At 39.8% G+C, this 22691-nt stretch overlaps 1 protein-coding gene across 1 annotated transcript in view; it reads right to left on the bottom strand.

Moving 5' to 3' along the window:
• Positions 1-22691, bottom strand: part of sbf1 (SET binding factor 1) — an 80751-nt gene that overhangs the window by 24279 nt on the left and 33781 nt on the right. The window contains exons 6-18 of the mRNA XM_084711058.1: positions 21995-22066; positions 17402-17431; positions 14496-14601; positions 13292-13424; positions 13005-13113; positions 11008-11121; positions 2532-2609; positions 2006-2119; positions 1753-1881; positions 1388-1486; positions 955-1162; positions 600-712; positions 128-277 (exon numbers count right to left, since the gene is read on the bottom strand). Coding sequence (XP_084567184.1) covers positions 128-277; positions 600-712; positions 955-1162; positions 1388-1486; positions 1753-1881; positions 2006-2119; positions 2532-2609; positions 11008-11121; positions 13005-13113; positions 13292-13424; positions 14496-14601; positions 17402-17431; positions 21995-22066 — 1455 coding nt within the window. The remainder of the gene's footprint in view (positions 1-127; positions 278-599; positions 713-954; positions 1163-1387; positions 1487-1752; positions 1882-2005; positions 2120-2531; positions 2610-11007; positions 11122-13004; positions 13114-13291; positions 13425-14495; positions 14602-17401; positions 17432-21994; positions 22067-22691) is intronic.

The raw sequence follows: 22691 nt of genomic DNA on the forward strand, positions 1-22691 counted from the left end.
ATAAAACCACAGAAAATGAACATCTATATTTTCACCTGACAAAATCTTTATGGCAATTTACTGAAGAACTACATGAAATCTTGCTTATACTGTTGATTCTAGTGATACTGTAGTATGTGTGGCTCACCTGTAGGGTGCAGTTCATCATTCGGACGATGTAGTCAAACTGCTGGTCGTCCAGCACAGCTCGGTTCTGTAGGACGTGCTGGTTGAGCTCCTGGGTCAAACAAACCCGGGCTGCCCGACCCTTCAACGCCCGCAACACAGCCGGCATCAACTAGACAGGGGAGATGAAAACAGCTGAAACCACTTCAGAAATATCAAGTCGACAACAAAACATCAGGACAAAATAAAACTTATTGAGGGGGAAGAGAAAGAAGTGGAAGAAGAGGAGGAAGAAGTGGGAAAAGCAGAGAAAAAAAAAGAAGAACACTGACCCCGACCCCTAATAACAAAAAGTTCTTCAGGGACAAGACACATGAAGGTTTAGAACCAAAAAAAGCAGTGTTTTGTTTCTTGTATTGAGTATTTTATGACAGAATTCTTCAAACTCTCATCTGTGCAGTCAGTCGGCTCATACAGACATTCGTCGCTCTCACCTTCTTGGCCTCCAGCATCTTGTTCTCAAAGATGTACGTGATGCAGTTCCTGACCACCTCCAGCCTGCGGGCGCTGTTAGCCATCACGTTGCCGTTTCTGTCCACGACGCCTCCTGTGGAGACGAGCAGAGGTGATCAGACACTCATTCATCACTGCAGCATCCCATTAAACACACACTGAGAGACGGGCTGTCTGAGTCAAAAGTTCACACAGGAGGTCTGAGGTGAAGGTGGACATGTTGAACATAGTGCGTTTTTGTTACAAGCTTTCTTTTGGGGTGTTTTTGATTTTTACCAAATGACCAATTGACACATTTACACAGTTTGAGCTCCTCAGCCCTCCCCCCCAGCTCACCCAGTGGGGGCCCAGATGGCACCATGCCCTTGAGCTCAGCCTTGACCACAGGAGGTGCAGTCTTGAGCTTGGCGGCGGCGTGGTCAATGAAGAGCTGCACGGCCACATCGTCCAGCGCAGGGAAGGGCGTCCGATTCTGTGCAGAGTTCTGGCTGTTTTCTGACGGCCGCTGGACTTTGTGCATCGCCACGGCGGGGTAAGGATTCTCCTGGAGGGAGAAGGAGGGAAAAACAGAGAGTAAAAAGGAAAATCGGTGAGATGAGGAAAACACAGAAGCATCTGAACAAAAGCAGAGCTATGAGAGAAAAACGGAAAGAAAAGTTAAGACACAAACATAAAAGTGGAGGAGAAACTTGAGACAGAGAGACGACATAACAGGACAGATAGGACACCAGCGACAGGTATTCTTTGTTGAGTTCATGAGAGAACATACATTTTTGAAGAGCTGCTCAGCCAACTCCTTGACATGGTTCATGACTTTGTGTGGACAGGCCTCCTCTTGTCGTATCCGCTCCACTTGATTAGCTACCAGCTGTGGAAGCAGGACAAAGAGCGAGCTTACTTCAAATTCCAGCATCGACCTTTCCAATATCTGAGCCATGTACCTTTACAACTACAACCAGTTAAACAGCAACACTTTAGCTTTCACAAACTAATCACAAGGCTAAAAACACTACATAAGGCTGAAAAAATTCACCATATTTTACAGAAGTGATCAAAAAGTGACAGAAACAAGGTAATCAGTATCAGAATACATTTTTAAAGTAATCTTCCCAACCTTGCATGCATGAAACTTACATCATCAAACAGGTCGGTGGCTCTGTAAGGAGGACCTCTCTCTGACACGAAGCCTGCAAACGCCATGCCGTCCAACACCTTCATGAGGAAGTCGTCCTCGGTCAGCGCCCTCTGACCCAGGAAGGCAGCCTGTGGAAACACACGTTACACTCAGAACACACACTCACAGCCTCGCTCTCGGAGGGATTCTGTTTCTTGATAAGACACAGGTGACTGGTCAGAGTTGTTATCACGTGCGGTATTGTTGGCTCACCTTATGGAAGCGGATCACTGGTTCTGGGTGAATGCGGATGATGTGTAAACACCAGCGGTAGCCCTGGAAGAGCCGAGCGAACAGCCACAGGAAAACTCCCCGGATCTCCTTATCCTGGAACACACACAACAGGCAAGTTGGAGCCAAAACACACACACACACACACACACCAAACTGAAGGAATAACGAAATGAGGAACTGAACTGGACACAGACTTTGGATTAAATGTGGACTCTGTAGACACATTTTTGGTTAAGGCTGCGAGTAATTTGGCTGTGTGACATCTTGGACTGCGGTGATTCATGATGCTGTTTGTTAAAAAGCCTCTTGATGTTAATGCTGTGCCCAGAATGTGCTGACTTTACTGGCTACATTGAGGAAAAGTGCAGTACAAACAGGACTGAAGCTAACGAAAATCTTTTCATTTGGTTAATTCCAGACAAGAATTATAGCTAAGAGACTAAAATATTATTAAATCCTCACCATAAGTTTGAAACTTTTCAGAATTCAGGTGTGTTTTTCTTACCTGGATCTTGAGTGCGGAGGGTTGTGTGGACTGGGGGGGGAAGGCATGATCAGCGATTTCCAGCTCCGGATCCAAAACCTACAACAAACATGACGCCAAGATTAATCACTATATAACTACCTGTAACAGATCGTTTCTGTTGCATCAGTGGAATTTTGGGTAACTGAGTCAAGACCTGAGACAAATTTCTAGCAACGGCGTGACAGGAGGAACTTCTCAGGTAAATGTGACAACTTAATGCTTTTCTTTGTCAGAAATGATTCTTAACTGACCATGTTTGGGTTTAAAAGTGTTTGCTGGACAAAAAATACAGAGCATTTCTCACTGTTTTCTGAGACTTCACAAACAACAACAATTCATGAATGAAAATAATCACAGAGTAACTGAAATAATGATAATAATCACAGGCTATAGTGGCTGTAAAAGTTAAAAACTACTCCGTACTGCTGGAACTGTTACTCCATTTTTCTTTTTATACAAACATATATCTACTAAAAAATATATTTCTATAAAAAAACATTAAATTAAATTTTGATTTGTGGTCTGGCTATAAAACTGTTTGCAATACATAATTCTCCCCAACATTGTTTTGTTTTATTTCGTTTTAGGTCTGTTTACATGTCTGACTATTATTTATTTATTTACCAAACTAACTTGCTCAGCAGAATTGAGGCAGAAATTAGTTGAAATTTAAACAGGTATTATCTGCAGATGTTGGACAGAAACTAGTTGGAAGTTAAGCTGTAACAATTCATATACATGCTTGTTAACTTCTAAATGAGGTCTGTGTGTTTAATAAATGGTATGACTACTGATCTGATCTCTGGAAAACATATAGAAAATTTGGGGGTAAATGTTTTTTCCAATGATCAACTAGTCACCATGAAATGTGCTGTAATTTCAGGGTCATTTAAAATAAATTTCTAATATCTTACCCACTTACAATGAATTTGGGGATGTGTAAAATGAAGTGTTACATTATTTCTGTCTAGCTGCAAGGAAAACACTGAGCAGTTAGCCTCCATGTTTTACATTGTGGAGACACACAGTAGCAGTGCCAACATATCCAGAGTCTTATCAGCAGATACCATCAACAGATACTACCTTGGAAACAGCCTTCAGTCTCTGGTGATTACATGTTAATTCATTCAGCTAACTGTAAGGAGAGCACAGCAGCTAAGCCCCGGTGCAGGTTGCTGCCCAACAATCTACAGCATCATTGTTCCCGCAACCTTTACCCAAAACAGCTTCTACCTTTCCCAGGGGACATTTTCAGGCAATTCAACAAATGAAAGACCTGCTACACAAACTGCCTGATCAGTTTTCCAGCTCTGCAGTTATCTCTCCTTGTGTCTTGTTTCAACGAAGGAGGCCAGTCCCGCCTACGTGAGCCGATCAGGACAACTGATAGACTTTTGGATCTGTTTGGATTCAACCAGAGAACCCACCACAAAGCGAACAGGCAGAGCAACAGTCCTCCAGTTTATAAATCTGGGTGGTGTCCATACACACATTGTTTTTTGACTTGTTTCCAGCTCTGGTTCCATCAGTGCAGAGCAAGAATCACAATATACAAGAGTCCAGGTTAAAAGCCATGAAGCACACAGTGCAACCAGTGAAGGAAACACAAACACATGTGACATGATCCCTAGATTTCACCATAAAATCACTTTGCTCAATTTATTTTGAGCCTTGTCATCTTAGGCATGCAGCAGATGCCCCAGTCAGTAGGTCCAGGTTCAGTGTCTTGCTTGAGGACACTTTGACACACACTGTTAGTAGGAACAAATAAGCAGGATTGTACACACGCTTTTAATGTGACAGCAGGTGAAATGGTGAAATTTCCACCCAGTGAATATGCCATGATAATGAATTGGAAACTATGTGTGCACTGTGCATAGTAGGATATCATTCTTATCTTAAAATTGTAATCCTACTAATAATTTTTACTATATGTATCTGTAATCTGATTATGTCTTTTTTTAATCTAACTGTAATGGAATACAGTTACCTTTTTTGTATCCAGATTACATAATCCTATTACATCTAATCCATTACTCCTCAAGCCTAGATATGATGCAATTATAAATTCAAAACAAAAATATTCTTACTGGATCCACAGGACAAAATTAAATCAAAAGGGGTTTGTGGTTTATTTCCTGCATGAAGTCACCTTCATACTTTTAATTTGTTTGTTTTTCCTTTACGAAACAAAGGACATCTGCGTAGATAAAAACGATAATAAAACAATTAAACAGAGATAATTAAGATAAAAGCAGCTCATCACAAGGTTGTGCACTGAGTTTTGTGGCCTGATCTTGTGTCTGGCTGTTAGAAAATAAGAGGGCAGAGTGGGTGACTGCAGGTAAGCAGACAGAGACAGGAGGGATGACTAATACGATGAAGGCAGATTGTTGTCTGGGCTCAGAGAAATGAATGACTCTCAGGCCATGACATTATGACAAAAACATTTTGATTTGAGGCTCAGAGACACAGTGGACATATCTAATGTCATGTCCATAGTGCTGGTTACAAGTTGATCATCTTCAATCCACATTTGTTTTCTTCTAGAAGCCTGACATTTTTAAATGTATCCAGGCTGAATTATTGGCTTATTTTGCTTATTACTGAGAGACAAAGCTGAGAACAACTGGAGTTATAAAAACAAGAATTTAACATCACTATTATCTCATTTATGGTTTAGCATAATTAAGAGAATGTGTTACTATTATGAACAGATTGTTACACAGAAACATCTGGGAAGTCATCCTTGGAAACTGTTTGGAAAAGAGCAAGCACTTTCACAAAAACACTTGGCAGGTGATTGGATGAACCATCTATCATGTCTAACACGGGCTGACTTCAACCAGTCAGATCAAACTCTTGCCAAAGTTGGTCAGGAGAGGAGCAAAAACATCTTCTCCCTCAGCAGCTGCTATTTTCCTGTATGAAACAAGATGGATTCTCATGTGATCTCACAAATCCAACTGCCTCGAATTCATACGGCATTTTAAGAATAAAATTTAAGCACTTTTAAAGAACTTTCAAGGTACCTACATCACAAATTTCTACCCTCTCAAAGCCTTCATCATCCCATCCAAACTGCAATGCAATTATGAAAAATAGTTTGCAGACTATGTTTATTTTAACAGCTGTTCACATTAACCTTGACTGTATGTTTTGATCAGGATTATTTAATGCTCTCTAATTTCCAGAGTAAAGGATCAACAGAAGACTTATTCAGCTATAAATGACAACTATGATGACAGGATTGTTTCATTTCAAATATATAAATATTTTGTTTTGCAGGAGCGACTGTGTAGATGATCAGATTCTGCTGAAAATCAAATGTTTTTTCATGGAATATTTTCAAATTCAAGCATATGCCTAACCTTGAAAACATAACAGTTAAAATAAAGCATTTTCCAGATCATGCAGCATTAGTTTATTACAGTTTTTTACTTGATGTCTGCAGAGGGAGACTGTATTTTCAGCTTCAATTTTCATAACAACATTTCTTATATTATAAATATTCCAAATACAGTGAGAGTCCGTGGGAAGAGCATGTTGATTATCAAAAATGTAGGCTCCTCACAGCATCCAAATACACACTTGGCATATCTGAATAGAGACAGAGCAGCTCCGGCCTCTCACAAATAAACACATCCTACCCTCTGCCTCAGTGACGTCACATCTCCAAAACCTCTGAGCCGCCAGCAGAGGGACAGATGCCCTCTGGTTTGTGGCAGGTTTATCAATTTATCTTTTACCAGACGCTCATCAGTCATCTTATAGAGGCATGAATCATATAAAGTGAGTCACCATGTTTTATACGTGACTGCAGTCACAACAGCAAACAAAACAGACTATCCAGGAAGGGATGAGTTGGCATCATAACACACATTAGGAGGATTTACCCACAGCTGACTCAGCACAATCAAGAGAACTAGAAGCAATCCACTTCATAGATGTTTGTCCTGAATTCATTTTAGTTTATTTTAAGCAGTAAGTTTTTGTATTTTTCAACTGACTAGGCCTCATTTCAGCACTAGCAGGATGGTGTGTGAGGGGGTGTCGCGCAATAAGCATTGGGTTTGGGGACCCTCTAACAATTTTTACTGCAAAAATTTGTGCCTTTTTCTTTTTTGTGGAAATGTTTTTATGTGAATGAAAGCAGGATATGTGTAAATTTGCAGTTGATGAAATTCAACAGCAACAGAAGAATGGAAGCAATAACCAGAGGAGCACCTTTTATGTGCAAATTTTCTTAACAAAAACGCCAAGAATCGTCTATCGACATGCTAGCTACACACTTGAGAATGCGGCTTCAGACTCTTTGCTCTCCTACTACTTTATACAGTTCGCTGATCTGATTGGTTGAAGTTAGCCTGTGATAGACATGTTAGACAGATGGTTCATCCAATCACCTGCCAAGTGTTTTTCTGAAGTTGCCTGCCCTTTTCCACAGTTTCTAAGGACAACTTCCCAGATGGTTCTGTGTAATAAACCATCTGGTGTGTCAGGTTACTATAAAGCAGCAGAAAATGGAAATACTCAGGTACAAAGGACAAATGTCATAATTTAAACACTTCTACAAATTTCTCAAAACAAAAAACATGAAACATAATTGAAAAAGTATTTGCCCCCTCTAAAGTCAATATTTATTAGGCGCAGCTGTATGGCTGCTCTCAAGTTCTCCCAAGTTGTCTCACAGACTGTATTCGCAGCATTTTTATATTAAATTGGAGAGGTTTGTTTTCTCTTTGCTCGCAGCATGTCTCTAGGGATGGCAATGTCGGTCAGTTGGCCGGTCCGCTATTTTGTGCCATGCTGAAATATCTCAAAGACTGTTGGATACTGGCATGCTGATGTGAGCACTTAGCTCAAGTAAAGCCTCACAGGGACGTCTGCGTGGCTGTAGACTCGTGGTCTTGTTTTCTGTTAATCACAGTCATAAAATCAAATTACAGTTACTGTTATAGAAAGACAAAAAAACAGTTACAGGGGGGTGAATCCTTTTTTTGAGTGCCATAAAAGTCTGTAAACAAATACACTAGGGATGATTTACAAATAGTCCCATTATGACAGTTTATAACTGCAGCATGTGCACAGGCAGATCAGACAGACAGCCACCATGCCCGTATCAGTGAGTCGGGGCGGATCTGAGACAACAAATCAAATATGACCAGGTTTCAGAGAAGGCAATGATTTATGTTGACCATTACTCCTTATTATGTTTTTACACGTGACTGCAATCATAACAATTTGCTGTTGACATAGTGCAATAGTTTCATTATGATTGTCTTACCTGAGACATTCAATAAAACTAGTTACAACAAATCCCACTGGGAAGCAGGAAAGAGATTAAATCTTTCTGCAAATGACAGTAAGAGAATAAGGAAGCTGGGAATTCCTTTGTTTACACACATTAACAGATATAAAAAAAAATCATTTCTCAGAAGGAGCTGGCACTGGAATACTGGAAGGGCCTGAAGCTGCAATATGCAATAAAGTGCTTACTGTGAGCTGGCATTATGTGAAGTGCTTGATATGAGCACAATGGTGCAGTGCAGGAATAGTACGTGACAGAACACTGTTTCCTATGTGTGTGAGGGTGATATGGTTTGGCAGCATCGTGGCACCAAAATTCGACTAAAATGAGACCAAAACCCAAAATAAAAAGACAAACAACTTAACTGGCACTAAAACGTCTCGTGTTCTGTGCTTAAACTGGTTAATTCAACCTCTGTGCTCCAAGTGGCTCATATTTCAGAAGCCAAAATATCTGGCAAGTATCCTGAGGTTAGTTCTTACTGTAAGAGTGCCTTTGTTCTTATGTACTGGTCATGCCCAAGCCTTAAAAAGCACTGGATGTGTCATACTATCTCAGGTGTTAAGGGTGCAGTGTGTAACAAGTGGCCACCCGCCCACTTCATTCTCCAAACAAACAGGGGGCAGCATATCACCAGAGTAATCACTAACTGCTGGTAACTATAGTTGCTAACTGTAGCTGCCCTTAGTTCATCAGCTTACAAGTGAACCAAATATAGCCTCAGAGAGTGATGGAGCCAAGTTTGGGTACAGGGTACAGAGGTAATTTACAGCTAATCCAACCAGGACTGTGACAGAAGTATGTGTGCTGTGATGCAAGTGAACTTGAAAGCTTTGTGAATGGAGTTTGGTGGGACGTTCTTTACTTGCAAGTGCAATGGAGCGTGTCAGGACTGCAGGACATCCTTTCCTGAGACCTTCTAATTGTTAATCCCAGTGAACAGAGCCGGACCTGGTCCAAACACAGCCTCCGAGACCGATGGAGGTCTTTTTGTTAATAGGCAATACAGTGAGTTGCAGCGGCTCAAACCAGGACTATGTCTCTGGGGACGACAAAGATACGGAGGGTTCAGGGTGGGCCTGAGAGGGGGTTATCCCGGGGTCAACCCCATGGCACCAACAGTCAAACCCGGCAAGAATACCACCTCGGTGTTGTTGGACTGAAGCCAGCCAAGGCACTATAGTGAGTCACTATCCCCTCCTGTGACACAAAGCAACAGGCTGGTTCTAGCAGGTTAGCATGCTAACTTCAGCAGATATCTCTGCAACACAATACATAGACTTCTGTGACATAATGTCAAAACTGTTATTTCTTCACCCTCTGTTGATAATTTTCCTTAATTCCTTCATTTTAAACTAAAATTCACACATTATAGATCATTTAAATGTTAAATTGAAACCAAATCCTCTGGTTGCTCTGTTTGGAGTCACTGGAGGAGAAGTACAATTAACTGCAGAAGAACAACATACTTCATCTCTTGTTTCCCTTCTGGCTCTGCCAGCAATCCTGCTCAGGTGGAGGGACGCTGCCCCGCCCACTCACACACAATGGTTGGCAGACATCATGTCCTGCTTGAAAGTTGAGAAAATCAGACACTCACTTCAATATTCAAATGGAAAATTCCAGGAAACACAGGGCCCCTTCTACATTCCAGACACTGCCTGATCATTAAGTGCTGTTCTACCTATATTACACACTATTCACTAATACTAGTACAAAGTACTAATGGCTATAGGTGGCTATTAAGAATATCACTGACGGGAAAAAGATGAGAAATATATTTAGTTTAAAAAATAAAAACTGTTAAACTGTCATACAATAAAGCTAGTTAAAACCATAAACCAACACTAAAGTAACTATTATTATGAACCGCCATGTTCCAAACAGACACATTACTAAACCCAACAATTACTACAATTACTACTACAACTACTCAATCCAGTTAAGTAGGCATGAAGAGTAAGTAGGGAAGAATATTAGGACCAGGCATAAGAAAAAAAAATAGTTTTTTTTTTTTCATTTTGTATTTCAAGATTAAAGTTGAAATATTGAGAATAAAGAGAATTTATCAAATTACTAACGTTTGTGCCTATGATCACTTCTACAAAATGCTTTGTGTAGATGAATTGGCAAAGTTATGCTCCAGAATCTGTTTTAATAACAAGGAAATTCTTTCTCTTTTAGCCCATAAACACAGTGTGGGAATCAGTATTAGGACTTTGAAGAGACTGTGCTGAAAATTGTGTCTGTTCAGAAGGAGAAACCACACAAGCTTGGAAGAGGAGACCACATTCATGCAAAAAGAAACAGCTGCTAATGAACAACTGCAAGGATACTGAGGGTTAGACCTGCATGCAATTCAGAGAGACACAATAAGACAATTGATCAAGTTGTTTGATCCTGAGGGTGTAGAGCTCAGGTGGGATGATGTTTAGGCCCATTTTCATTACAATGAGGCTGAGGAAAAAAACAAAACAAACAAATGTGGGGCTTTATCAGAAGGGAAGCAATGCAATGGGGCCTAAAAATAGTTGGTAAGAACTCTCTTCTTTCAATAAAGAAATACTCATAGAAATACTCTCCACTTCTGACATAATTGATGCTATTACAGCGTTTCAGGAGCCGCCATTGTTAGTTCAAGACACTTCTTGCTGTCGTCTCATGTTAAACCACACCCAAAGCTTCCAGTAGTCCCTCCTAGGATGCTGATTAGCTGCACCACTTTTGATGTGGACACAAATGGATAACTTCACAAGATGGATTTTTGCATTATCTTGCCAAACCAGCTGCCTCGCAAGGTAACAAACTAAAAAAAAAAAGACTATAACTAGACTAAAATAGTCTTAAGTTTTAAGATAAGACTTTTAGTTAACTAAAACTTGACTTAAAAAACAGGATGAGATTGACTACATATGATAAAAGGTACATTTGATCACTAAAACCTAAGTGAAACCTTAAAGAATAATCCAGAGTAACAGGAAGAAAACAAACCCTGAAAAGCTTCCTGGCATCTCAACCCATAAAGCACCAGTGGGGAATTTATTGCTTGGTAGAAACCACCCACTGGATGTTAATGAGACTTCCCAGTCCTCAGTAGCAGTGAGTGTTAGAGGGTGTGTTCAGAGTTTAGGCTGCAGCTCTTACCATGGACAGCACAGTCTGGGTCTGCTGGAGGAGCGGTTCAGGCAGCAGGGAGATGTGGACGCACTCGGGGATGGTCACCGTGCCGCCGTCCAGGTCAGCGATGATGACGTCCAACTGAAAACACATAAATACACCTTTCATCTCTGCCTCTGAGACTGTTGATAAAAAGACACAGGAGCTGATTACAGCGACTGAAAGCAGACATTAAGAGTCGTCTCAGTCAACAGCTGCTCATTACAGGACGCTAGCAATCGAACAACAGTCACATAACCTTCGACCTCTGACCCTGACGACTGCTCGCACATCGATAACAGGCCGTGCACTACTGTATGAAACACAGTGTCTCGTTGTATTGTGAGACAATGGCTCCATCAGGGCGGCACATCAGCATACAGTCAGACATCTTGAACAGTGTTCATTACACTCTCATCGGGCTTTAATAAGACAGCAGCCAATTATTTCCTTTGATCGTAACATCTAGACAGTAATCATTATCATGTATATTGGTACAGTTTATCTTGGCAAGGTTTGTGAAGAGTATTGTACTACAATCTACAAAAGTAGGCAGGTGGCAGATAACCAGCTGGCAGCAGGGGCAGTTTATTAAAAGACACATGAACCATTGCTTAATGGGTCAGCAAGAGTTTACATGATTAAAACTCCATGTCAGAGTAGCTGAGGGTATATTTAAGTATACAGCAGGGGGTCCTCATTGAGAAGTTTGGCCTCTGATCCTTTTTGGGAGCGAGCTTATTAAACCGAGGAACAACATATTCAACTTTTAACACTAAAGTTGCTTTTATTATATCACATTTCTTTCCCACAGCTGGAAACATGCAGCAGGTGTTCCTCTTTATCCTGTCTATCCTGCAGAGCGTGCTGGGTTTTTTAATCATACTGGTTTGTTTGTTTATTGTTGATGGAGGTGTGTAGCTGGCGTTTCGTCCTGCAGCTGGCTGCGTGGTGCCAACATTTTCTGCTGCTTCTGTTCAAAAGCTTTTCATTTATTTCCTCTTTCAGAAGGCACTGCCAACAATCTCCCATAAAACAAATACAGTGACGAATGAGGGACAAGATGGGCCTTTGTCAGGAAACTTCCAAGATCTAAAAAAAAAAAATTTGCTTAAAAGTACTACGAAGTATTGATACTGTAAAAGCACTGTCCTCACTGCTTTTAGCACTGTACTGTGGTAAAGGCATTAGTTTGGTGGTCATCACTTTTACACTCAGGTTGAATTTTCAATTTCAAGTCCATCTTAGAAAAATATTTAGATGCCCATACACACATTTCAAGAGTGATGGGTTACTGAAATTGTTCTTCCTGTCCATACTGACTACCTTGATTTCAATATAAGTGATGGGGGACAAAACGCACAGTCCTTATCCTGTGCAAAAATGCATGCCAAATCTCTGCAATATAATATTAAAGGGGTACTGGGACTTGAATAAGGAAAAACAAAGGCCACAAGCCTCAAGCTCATGAGATATAACAAATGCCAAATTTTGAGTAAATCTGCAAAAAAAAAATGCCAATGTTTCCACCCACTAACCTAAGCGATTATTAGGATTGGTTCATGACGATAAGCAGAAGATGAGACTAATTCTCCAGTTGGAAAACCATTATACCATTGCAGAGGAAGAGGGCCCAACAAGATGATGCAATTTATAGAGCACCAATCAAACCTCAAACAGTGAAAAACAATATAGAAAACAGGATGGAAATATAACACTGTTGTCTGTTTCATGTATAAATGGGAGGACGGTTCCATCAGATCTGTGTGGAGTGATCATGCACAGATTATAGAGCCATGACAGTGACAAGGAAACTGTCACAGTGGAAACAGCTGGTGTGTTTCTGATGTGATACTTCAAAATATGCATAAAAATACTTAGATGGAAACATGGTCAGTGTCTCTGAAGGCTGACTTCACTTTGTCTTATCCAAATATACAGCAATTGTTACATCACGCTAATGTATTGTAAGGATGAGAACCTACCAATTCTTGTGTCTCCGAGCGAAAAAATGAATTGACGCCGATGATGAAAGGGGTGGGGGTGCTGAGGACCTCTAGTAGTTTCCCCGGCAGGATGGGAACGTAGGTGAAGCTGAAAGGGACACACACACACACACACACACACACACACACACACACACACACACACACACACACACACACACAGGAGGAGATTAAGCACATCTGTTGTCAACTATATCCATTGGGGTACAGCTCAAATGTCCAGAGACAGAACTAAAGACACAGCATGGAGAGACTTAGAGTGTCACCTGTATTTGAGGGGGAACATGATGGCCAGTAGTCCTCGGCAGGCATCTGTTAGTCTCTGGTAGCTGCTGGACAGGAACAGGATCTTATGTTCCGTCAGGGCGGCACAGAACAGATACAACACGTTGACTATACCTGAGGGAGAAGAGAGCACAGACAAGACATCACAGGGAGTCCAGGACTGAGACCACATTAACAATCATTCTGTGGGTTCTACCAGAAGAAGTACAAGTTAGTTTTCAGTTCAAATAATCTAAAAATCTGCTGTGACTGAGCACTAAAACATTCAGGGGTTTTGTTAGAGGTTTAAATCCTTTATTACTGACTGGGCCATGAAAATTTCTAAGATGCTAAAAAAAAAAAATAAAAAAAATAACCTAAACCCAAACCTTAAAATATTTAATACATTTTAAAGTTACAGACACTAAATATACCCTAAAATAAATAAATATAAATAAAATAAATAAATAAACTTAAAAAAAAATCAACTAAAATATATTCTAAAATAATCATACCCTAAATTAATAAATTTATCCTAAATATACTCTAAAATAAATATACCCAAAATTATATTCTAAAATAATCATACCCTAAAATTAATAAACATATACTAAAATAAATAAATCAATCCTAAAATATACCCTAAAATATACCCCAAAATAAATAATAATACCCTAAAATAAACACACCCAATAACCTTTAATTTACCCGAAAATAAATAAATAGATCTGAAATATCCCCTACATGTGGCCTAAAACAGACCTTAAAATAAATAAATTTACCCTAATATATACCCTAAAATAAATACAACCTAAATATACTGTAAATATAGTCTAAAATAAATTAATATACCATACATATGCCCTGAAAAGACCCTGAAATAAATAAATATTAGTGATTTATTACTAATTCACCCATTTACTGTACATAATATTTATATATATTTGATGTTTTTGTGAGTAACATAAAGGGGACTACAGCTCGCACCCCTGTGTTATAAAATAATAAATAACATGAACCTTGTAACCTTCTACAATTTCAAAATCTGATATTTGTTTTGGGTAAAAATCTTTGGTTATAGAATGAATGTGAGTAACTTTGACACTTTACTGCCACCACAAATTATTGCATTCATCATAATGAAAATGTAGCAAAACTCTGGACAGTTGTAGAATGAATCCTGTATCACAGAGTGATTGTTCGTACCGAGCTGCCTGAAGAGCTGGGCCACACTGGTGCCACTGACAGGAAGGGAGTCATCGATGGGGGTCTGGATAATTTGCCGGTCGCCAGCACCTAACGTTATAGTCCTCTATAGATTAACAGAGAGAAGGAGAGAAAAGAAGGATTGTAAAGGGGGAGGTGAGAAAACCAAAGAGCTTATGTTGTTTCTCAGAAAATCAGGTTCTGACAGCGTGGTTTTAATCAGTCGTGCGTGTCCAGGGAGCAGCGTGAGTCAGCAGCGACAGAGAGATGGAGAATCCCAGAAGCTTAGCAGGTACATCACAAATAAAACACAAGCCATTCCAGCCGATCAGGACATGAATGGAGCTGGGCAGGACTCCATGCCAACCACCTCACTGCAAAACAACACCACCGTGTCAATGAGCCTTCATGGGCGAGAGAAAAACCAGCACACATGGCAGGTGTCATGCGCAGGCCATTTTCCACTGCCGTCAAATGTGAGCACAAAGGGAGAGGAGATTGATTGGGGGGAAATCGGTATGGATGATTCATTTAGAGCCATGAAAGAAAATCCTGCGATTAAATTAACATTTGACACTGTAGAAACACTTATATAATCTGAGTTGCTGTAAAAAAGGTCGAAAGTTCTTACAGAGGCTACAACAGCACAGCCTGTTACATACAATTCAAGATCTCTGATCTGCTCTACACTGTGTCTAATAACCGTGGCCTCCATTAATGAAGAACAAACTGAAAATCTACTGTGCTCCAGACAGAAGGCACAGCCAACAAATATTGATCTGTGGTTGGTTTGGATAACAAGCGTATCCGGGAGTGGAAATGGGAATGATTTAGACTGCAAAGATATAAATCAATACACTATGAGCACAATAATACTGTAAAACTGAGCATTGCAGCTTGAGGCAAGATCACAAGATTTCTTGATTACATGAAACATATGGGAGTCAATATTTTTACTTAAAATTGGTACAAAAGACATTTCAAGTTATGCTTTACCAGTTAAGCCCTTCATAATTCTAATGAGCAACTTCCCTTTCCTGACTATGTTTATTTGGGCAACACCATTAAGGCTAAAATGAATCCACACATTTTTGTCACATAATCAAAATTCTGTGACCTTTTGCACAGAGGAAACAAAATAACATGAAATCACATGCATCAACACCTGGACTATTATATAACAGTAGACACCCAAGGTGTATTTTCATCTCCCCAGAGGGCTTTTAGACTTCACAAACCAGTTTGAATCAGCAGTTTGTTTCTGAAAAAGGGCTTTGTCTACAGTGTACCCAGTCAGTATGGCTGTGTGTGCACTGGGCTAGCTGGGAGGGAAAGGTGCAGCATTATTTTCATGCTCTCTACAGCAGCAGCAAGAGCGTCAGCAACCATAGGCGAGCTGTTAGCAATTCAATACTGTGATCCAACATCTGATCATCAGGTGTGTTCAATTCAAAGTTTGGCTTTTGAGGTTTGGGCTGATATGCAAAGTGTTTACTTACATGGTCAGAGAGAACACATAACCACATGGCTCTGATGTAGCATCTTCAACACTGTTGTAAATTACTTCAATGAACTGGAAGCCTACAGGCTACAGGCCTCTAATGCTTGCTGGGGTAGTAAACAAAGGTGGTGGCAGTACAAAGTCAATAGTTTGAATCACTTGGAAATATATGACTCTAAGTTCCCTTATTCAACACTCATACTCAGTATATAAAGATGTAATGAATGGCTAATAACACATAATGGAGTTGTAAGCAGATACAAGTGTTTATTAATGTATTTGTCAAAAATTATAAAGCCCAAGTCGTGCAACTTTGGCAGTGAGAGGCTTCTTCTTACAGTTGTTTTCTATGGGCAGGAAGCGTTTTGCGCACTGTTAATGTGCTGTGAGCACCTTGCATATTTGCAGGAGCGCTCTGAATGCCTGGAGTTGAAAAAACTTTAACTGAGAGCAGCAAAGTGCCCTATGTCATTTTGGAGCTTTTTTTCCCCCTAGCTGTCAAATCAGATTATAAATTGGGGTGGTGGTGAGGACAAAGTTTACATATCCTTTGCAAAATTACTAGTGGCTGTTGCTGAACATCCGGAGCTATGATTTTATCAACCACAGTTACCAAGATTTTAACAGAAAACAGCAGGTGTGCAGGGAAATTAGTGCATTGCTTGATATTTCAGGAAAGTTGTTGTTTAAGTGTAAAACCATGATTTGGCTGAGGACAGCTCATTTACTGGCTGCCTAGCAACAACAAAAAAATGCACTTACATCATCATCAGCATCTACAATACTATAGATTACGCCTAACATGTCATTATAGACACATACAAATACATTAGTGTTCTAAACCATATATTACATCTTACTGTACTGTTAAAAGGCTAAATATGGCTGCATATAGCAAAATGTTTTGTGTACTGAACCAAGTGTTTTTGGTGCCTAAACCTAACCAAGTCGTACCAAGCACTGCACCAAGTGATTAAGAAATCTAAATGACTTTGTTGTACTGCTCCTTGTTACATTACATTAGGGCTGCAAATGCATCATGATCAATGCTGATCACTTTACACTGATCTGAAAGTGTACTGTGGAATCTTAATTTCACTACTGTTTGTAGTTTCAGTTTCAGATCCTCCACAGAACTGCAGTGTGTACGTGAATCAGACAACCCAATATAAGGTATCATGACTACAGGGGTAAGTTTGAGGTGCCTGTATCAGATGACTGTTTAGTATGAAATGAATGATCAGTTGTGGATCACATATTGAGTCTGTACCAAAGCACTTTGATTGGTTCTCCTGCCACAGGAGGTGTGCGTGGATTGGCTGAGGGGAAATGGGTGGAGAAAAGGAAGCTGAGGAAGCTCAGAGCTGATTGGTGGCGTGGGGAGAATGAAGTCAGGCTGGCGTACCAAACTCTCCTCTCTCTCCTCCTGGCCCGGCTACACAAGCACCCAGCAGAGACACACGCGCGCACACACACGCACGCACACACACACACACACACACGCCCCGCAGGATAAGACACAGATTAGAAACAACAGGAGTGAGGGTACAGAATACCCAAACATGACAACAATATGACAGTAATGTATCAGCATGGCAAAACAAATAAGCTGCACAAACAATAACATCATAAACATGAACTGCAAAGATGATGGCTGTGTAAAAACATAGAATGAATGCAGCATTAGACATGAGAGACACGTGCAAAACAAAGTAAAGCCATCATTTAGCATTCAGCAGCAAACTTTATGTCATTTTACTCTTAGTTTCAAATCAACACAAAGAAAGCAACATTATAAACACTGGTAATTTAATTTGTCATAAATGACAGTTGTCTTGCATAGCCAGACCTCCACAGCGCTGTGTCAGTGCTGGGCAAAGATCGGGCTCCTCATATTATCATTCTGTTATAGGGGGAAAAAACACACTATTGTTCACTTGTATTTCTTTAAACCGATAACAGTTGTCTTGGGCGGTGCAGCAATAGTGCTCCTGCAAAATAGTATTGGAGCTAAGCTTGTTTTGGTGGAATATTTGCATGTGGTGAGGTGATCCTGGGAATTAAAGTGGATAAATCCCCACAAAAGAAATGGTAAGCACAGGGGAGAAGTTCAAATCTTTCTGACAGAAAGGAATTTCTCACACATGGTTAACGGTCCGTTTTAACCCAAAACCATGATGTTTTCCTAAACGTGCCCAAAACCTACCATGTAGTTTTTGTGTCTATACCTAAGCAAGTAGTTTAGGGGCCTAAAACTAACCTAATAGTTTTGGTGCATAGACAGCCAAATACTTTTGGTGTGTAAAGCAAACTTAACTAAACCTAACTTCCTGATGTGGGCTACATCACTTTTTATACTATGTAACCTGACTTCCTAAAGCCTTTATGCCAGAAAGCACGTTTTGACAGTCAGCTTTCTGGGCTTTCTGACAGAAGGTAATCTGAGAGAAAGCCTTGTGTATGTTCTTAACCTTAGCAACCAGGTAAGGGTAACTAACCATTTTCAGCGTGTAGGTTCCTAATTCAGAGGTTGTTGTTGTTGTCTCCTGTAGAGACTGCGATCCCGAAAAATAATAACATGCAGATAGTGGAAGGGGAAGAGAATGCCGCCTGACACAGCAGGCTTATACCACAGTCGACAGCTGGTGAGGCAGACTAATACAACAGTGATAATAGTAATAAAGGGGGAAGAAAGTGATGACATTACTTTTATAGGTGCAGTTCATTGTAGCTCTCTCACACACACAAACACACTCGATGAAGGTACAGAGGGGGAGACTCAGTGGGAATGATGTTGAAATGTGAATCTGTAGGAAGGTTTTTAAATGAGCTATCTGAACTCCTACATCCTCACATGGTTTTAAAATTACACTGCAACAGTAACACTGGTGTTCCAAAACTGAAAACATGTGACCATGGTTTGGCTTTTCCAACACCATATAAAGCCTTACAGGTACTCAAATTGATACTGAAACAGCAGAGTTCCCGCACTGAAATCACCTTCCAACCTCAACCTTACTGACACTGCTGATAAGAGGTACAGTGAAGGGAAAACTGAAGTTCAGAGGCTACGTGAGAACAAACGTGTCACGACTTACAGAAAGTGGCAATGACCTTCAGCAAAACGACTTGCGCAACTTTCAGTTTGAAGTGGATTTTCTCTAATTTAAGCATTAAATTGTTCTAATGTGTTGCTGCTAAATCAAATTCTGACAGTCAAAACACTTGGCAGTGCGACAGACAGTTTCCAGAAAGAAAGACTGGAATTCCCTCTGTCCCATGAATTCATTACAGAGACAGATTAAGACATGTCCCGTAACAGCTCAATCTCTAATGGATGGCTGGATGAGCACTTCCATACTGAACAGAAGTCATCCCCCACCATGGTCACACGCAGGTCACAGGTCAAGGTCGTGCACGGATTGCAAGATGTTGTTCAAGGGGACTTGATGAGGAAGGATGCAATCTCAGTGGTCTGTCACTTCTCTGTGTTAAGGATGGTCTTCCTCACCAGGAGACCACCCCGCCGTTCCACTTTTGTAATTCACCATTTCTCACTTCAGGCCAACAGCCTGAAGTTCACTTCACATTAGGGTTGTGTAAACTACTCAGATAAATTACTTAAGTGCTGTAACATCCTGCAGGTCAACCTGTTCTTGTCATATGCTTGTAAAACATCTGTTAGGCTATTTCATAAGCTGCAAAGCATTGGAAGAGTCACATCTTTCTTTCTTTTTTTTTTAGACAAATGTTGAAAGTTCACTCCTTTTAGTCACTCAGCAGACATTGATGTGACAGCCTGTCCCATTATCAGTGCATAGAAATTAGGATAAGGACTAATCAATGTGTGCAGCAAGTGTAAAAAAAAATGTGGAATAAAAAGCTACTGTGCTTAATTAACACTAGTAAGCTAAACAGCCAGACATGCTAACATTTGCAACTAGAACAGACACACTGTTTCCATTTTCTACACTTCTACTTTTATTTTGGCTTTGGAGAGAGTAATAATGGAACTACATCCAAACTCTTAATATACAGAGTATCAATCTTACTGTAGCCCCACGTACACAGTTAGACTGAGCTGCCGTCCTTAGCTACAGTTGCTAAGCTGTGATTGGACAAGTGCTGTTTGGGGGGAGGGTTTAATGAAACATTTTAAATTTCTAATTCAAAATTCTTTCCAAAACTGTTTGAATATCGAGTTTTACTCGACTACTAAGAACCTGTAAGATGTGCTTACAGCCATGCATAAGTATAGTTGTAAGCACACATACATATTCATAGTCACAAACACATTCAACATTTTTTTATAATGACCTTTAATGCATTATAACAATGATTATAATGCACAAATAAAAAATGAGAAAACTATAATTATTCATTACTTTAGAAAGGTGTTATGATTATTGTTAGAAAATATAATAAATATTTCTGAGTGCTTATAATTATAATTACACAATGCTTTAGAGTGTTATGATTGTTATAAAGTATTATGAATATTTTTGAATGCTTATAACTATCTTATAGACTCCTTTAGAGATGTTATGTTGTTATAAAGTATTATGAATATTTATGAGAGCTTGTAACTATATGTATACACTTAATTCCTTTATGAATATTTATAAGTGCTTATAATGATAATTAAACTTTGCTTTAAGGACAGTATAATGCATTGTAAGCATGTTTACAATGCATTATAGACATGGGCGTCATAGAAGGTGTCACCAAACTGATGTCAGGGTTCTATCAAGTAAAAATATGTTTAGTATTTGCAATTTAGAGTAAATCTGAGAGGCTGATGGTGCAACAAACGTAGGATAAAATGTTAACACACTCAGACACAAATATGACAGCTTCTCTAATGTGCACAGTTGTGTTACTCTAACCATCTTCCAACAAGTATTCACAAATACATAAATTACAAGTCCCATTCAGGCTCGGCAGAGGGTTAGATGGCTGACTATTTGGTGTGCGACAGTGTTGCCACGACAACTCGTCTAATGGCAGAGTTGATTTCAGTGTCACATCGCTGGAGTCATATTGTCGTGCGTGTCTGGGCAGAGGTTGACGTTAACAGACACACACTCTGTGGTAATGACAGACATTTGGTGTGACTGATAGAAAAGTCCTGTGTGATTAAACAGTTACAGGAATGTGTGTAAGTGTGTGTTTGTGCGTCTCTCTTTTCCAAGTGGCCTGTCCTGTCCTCTTGAGTCGAGAGAACAGAACTGTTTGTGCTTGGCTGGGTAGCAGCGGCACAAACTCATTTGTAACGGCCCTGAGGAGCTGAGTGCATTTACAGTATATGGGTGTTTGAGTTAGTCAAACAGTGTGATTGTGTGTGTCTTATATTTTACATTGCACTCTAGGTATTACACAGCTCTAAAATGATATTTTAGTCAGAATCCAGCCGTATGACGGAGAATGACAGAGGACTCAGCTATAAGTTTGACCTGTGCTTGTGCTTTCAGATGTGTGTTAGTGTGTGAGGAGAGCTGAGCATTAGCCTCTGCTGTTTGGGTCTGTATGTGTGTTAATACTGATTAGATCTGATTCTCTCATTCAGACGCTGCGCTGCCCGGTAGGAGGCCATCTGCCATCCCATATGGTCACCCAGCAACTGAACTACGACCTGCACAACAACGGGTTTGAATGTGTGTTTGTGTGTGGCTGATACAGAGAGAACTTGTAAACATTCAATACTCTAAAATGCTTATTGATAGCTGCAACAAATCAAGTTGACAACAAACATAAAAGAAGAAAAAAAAAAGAAATGAAATGTTTGAAATGATTAACATGATCCTGTTGGATCACAAAACACACAAAAAAAGCGGGTCAAAAACAGCTGAAGCGCCATCAATCACGCATGATTTGAAATGACTGCATAAAGAACACATTCCTTAAAGAAAAGAAAACAAGTCGGGTCTGTTTGATTTAACAGAATCAATAACATCGAGCTGGTTGTTGATTGGTGAAGCTTGCAGAACGGTAAAGTTACCTGGAGACAGGCCAGCAGCCAGTCACAGGCCTGAGGAACCATGTCTAAACTACAAACTGGGGACTCATTTATCTGTAACACAGAGGAACCAGTGTACAGTAGAGTGCACAAAAATGACACACATGGGTTAGAACATCTGGAAACCACAGTGGGAGGGTTTGACTGATGTGCATTTAGAGAAAATAGGAACTTCCAACCATATGTGCACCATGGGCATGAACGGATGTAAAAGCATCCCCATTACACTTACTTATTGAGTTTACTTGCAAAAAAACAGTTTGAAAACGGAAAGAAGGCACTATTTTCTCATGTTGAGATTAAAAATAACATTGTTCTTGAAAAATATATGAAAATGTTAAAGGAGAGAAGAAATAGTAACAAAATAAAAAAGACAAACAAGAAAAATCCATAAAATGTAATGAGAAATAAGTTGAAAATAACCAAAAATGTGCTTGTTATGTTATTTATGTATACTGTCTTGTAGCTTCAGCATGAAGGATAAAACACTGTTTCTCATTGGCTGACTTATTTCACATATCCCACAAGAATACAAAGATATTTTTTTTAAAAAGTGAAGCTTAGTGCAAATATTTATGGAGTCATAGGAGTGCCATAACTACGGATAAATGTGTGAAAGAATAAAAAATATATGACTGTAGAAATATAAAGAAGAATTTAAAAATAATGAAAGTACATC

Source organism: Lutjanus erythropterus, chromosome 22 (genome assembly GCF_056507025.1).
Source record: "Lutjanus erythropterus isolate fLutEry1 chromosome 22, fLutEry1.hap2, whole genome shotgun sequence".
In the NCBI taxonomy this organism is placed as follows: domain Eukaryota; kingdom Metazoa; phylum Chordata; class Actinopteri; order Lutjaniformes; family Lutjanidae; genus Lutjanus; species Lutjanus erythropterus.